The 786-nt window shown below is 35.0% G+C and overlaps 1 protein-coding gene across 1 annotated transcript; it reads left to right on the top strand.

Moving 5' to 3' along the window:
* Nucleotides 1–317: 317 nt before the first annotated feature.
* LOC100817291 (uncharacterized) lies at nt 318–494 on the top strand. The gene has a single exon (XM_003552037.5). It carries the CDS (start codon nt 318–320, stop codon nt 492–494), a length of 177 nt encoding a protein of 58 aa, XP_003552085.1.
* Nucleotides 495–786: the final 292 nt, after the last annotated feature.

The raw sequence follows: 786 nt of genomic DNA, 5'->3' as shown, positions 1-786 counted from the left end.
AATCAAATTTATATAACTAGTTTTTAATTTGAACAACTTTGAACCAGTTCTCTGGTCCTTTAAGATTAGCATATAGGTTAAGATTACCATTTATGCATCCATACACTATCAATTTCGATAATACTTCATCACTGATGTGAGTGATGCCCTTTAATATATGCCAATGAAACTTTTTCCCAGTCAATGGCCAAACGCACAAACTCTAAAATTACTTCTCATATGATGTTAACTAAATGCTGATTTGCTTATTTCTGACAGTGATTCTTGCTAAAGTGGTTTCTCAATAGCACAAATTCACAACAAGTACTTGAGCATCTATGGGTATAATCAGGAGTTGCTTCTCTTTCAGAGCAGGGACAGTATGTGGAGCTTACTTGGCTCAGAATTATCAAGTTCCTAATGTCACAAAGTTAGCCAACACTGCCTTGTTCATGGCAAAAGTTGTGGAGGAAAAATACCGCAAGCCCAAGAAGAGGGATGATGATGATGATTAGTGCCTAACAGGTGCTATATTGGAATCAGGTTCTTGTTTAGTTTTGTCTTTTAAAATCCTGGATTATAGGATCGAATGCCTCAATTAACTAAGCTTTTGGAAAACATGAATTAGTAGAAGGTTTTTGTCGAAGCATTCTTAGCAATTATGAGCTTATTATTTTATCCTTTCCTAGGGAAACATTCTCATTCTTCTGTTGTCTTCCTTGCTATGAAATCTGAATCTTACTCTTAGACACGAGTTAAGAGGTATCATATACTCTGTTTCTTGAATCTTTGATCATAAGTTTCTTG

This window comes from Glycine max, chromosome 18 (genome assembly GCF_000004515.6).
Source record: "Glycine max cultivar Williams 82 chromosome 18, Glycine_max_v4.0, whole genome shotgun sequence".
Taxonomy (NCBI): Eukaryota; Viridiplantae; Streptophyta; class Magnoliopsida; order Fabales; family Fabaceae; genus Glycine; species Glycine max.
Note: the sequence above shows the minus strand (reverse complement) of the source record. Positions and strands in the feature narration are given on the sequence as shown.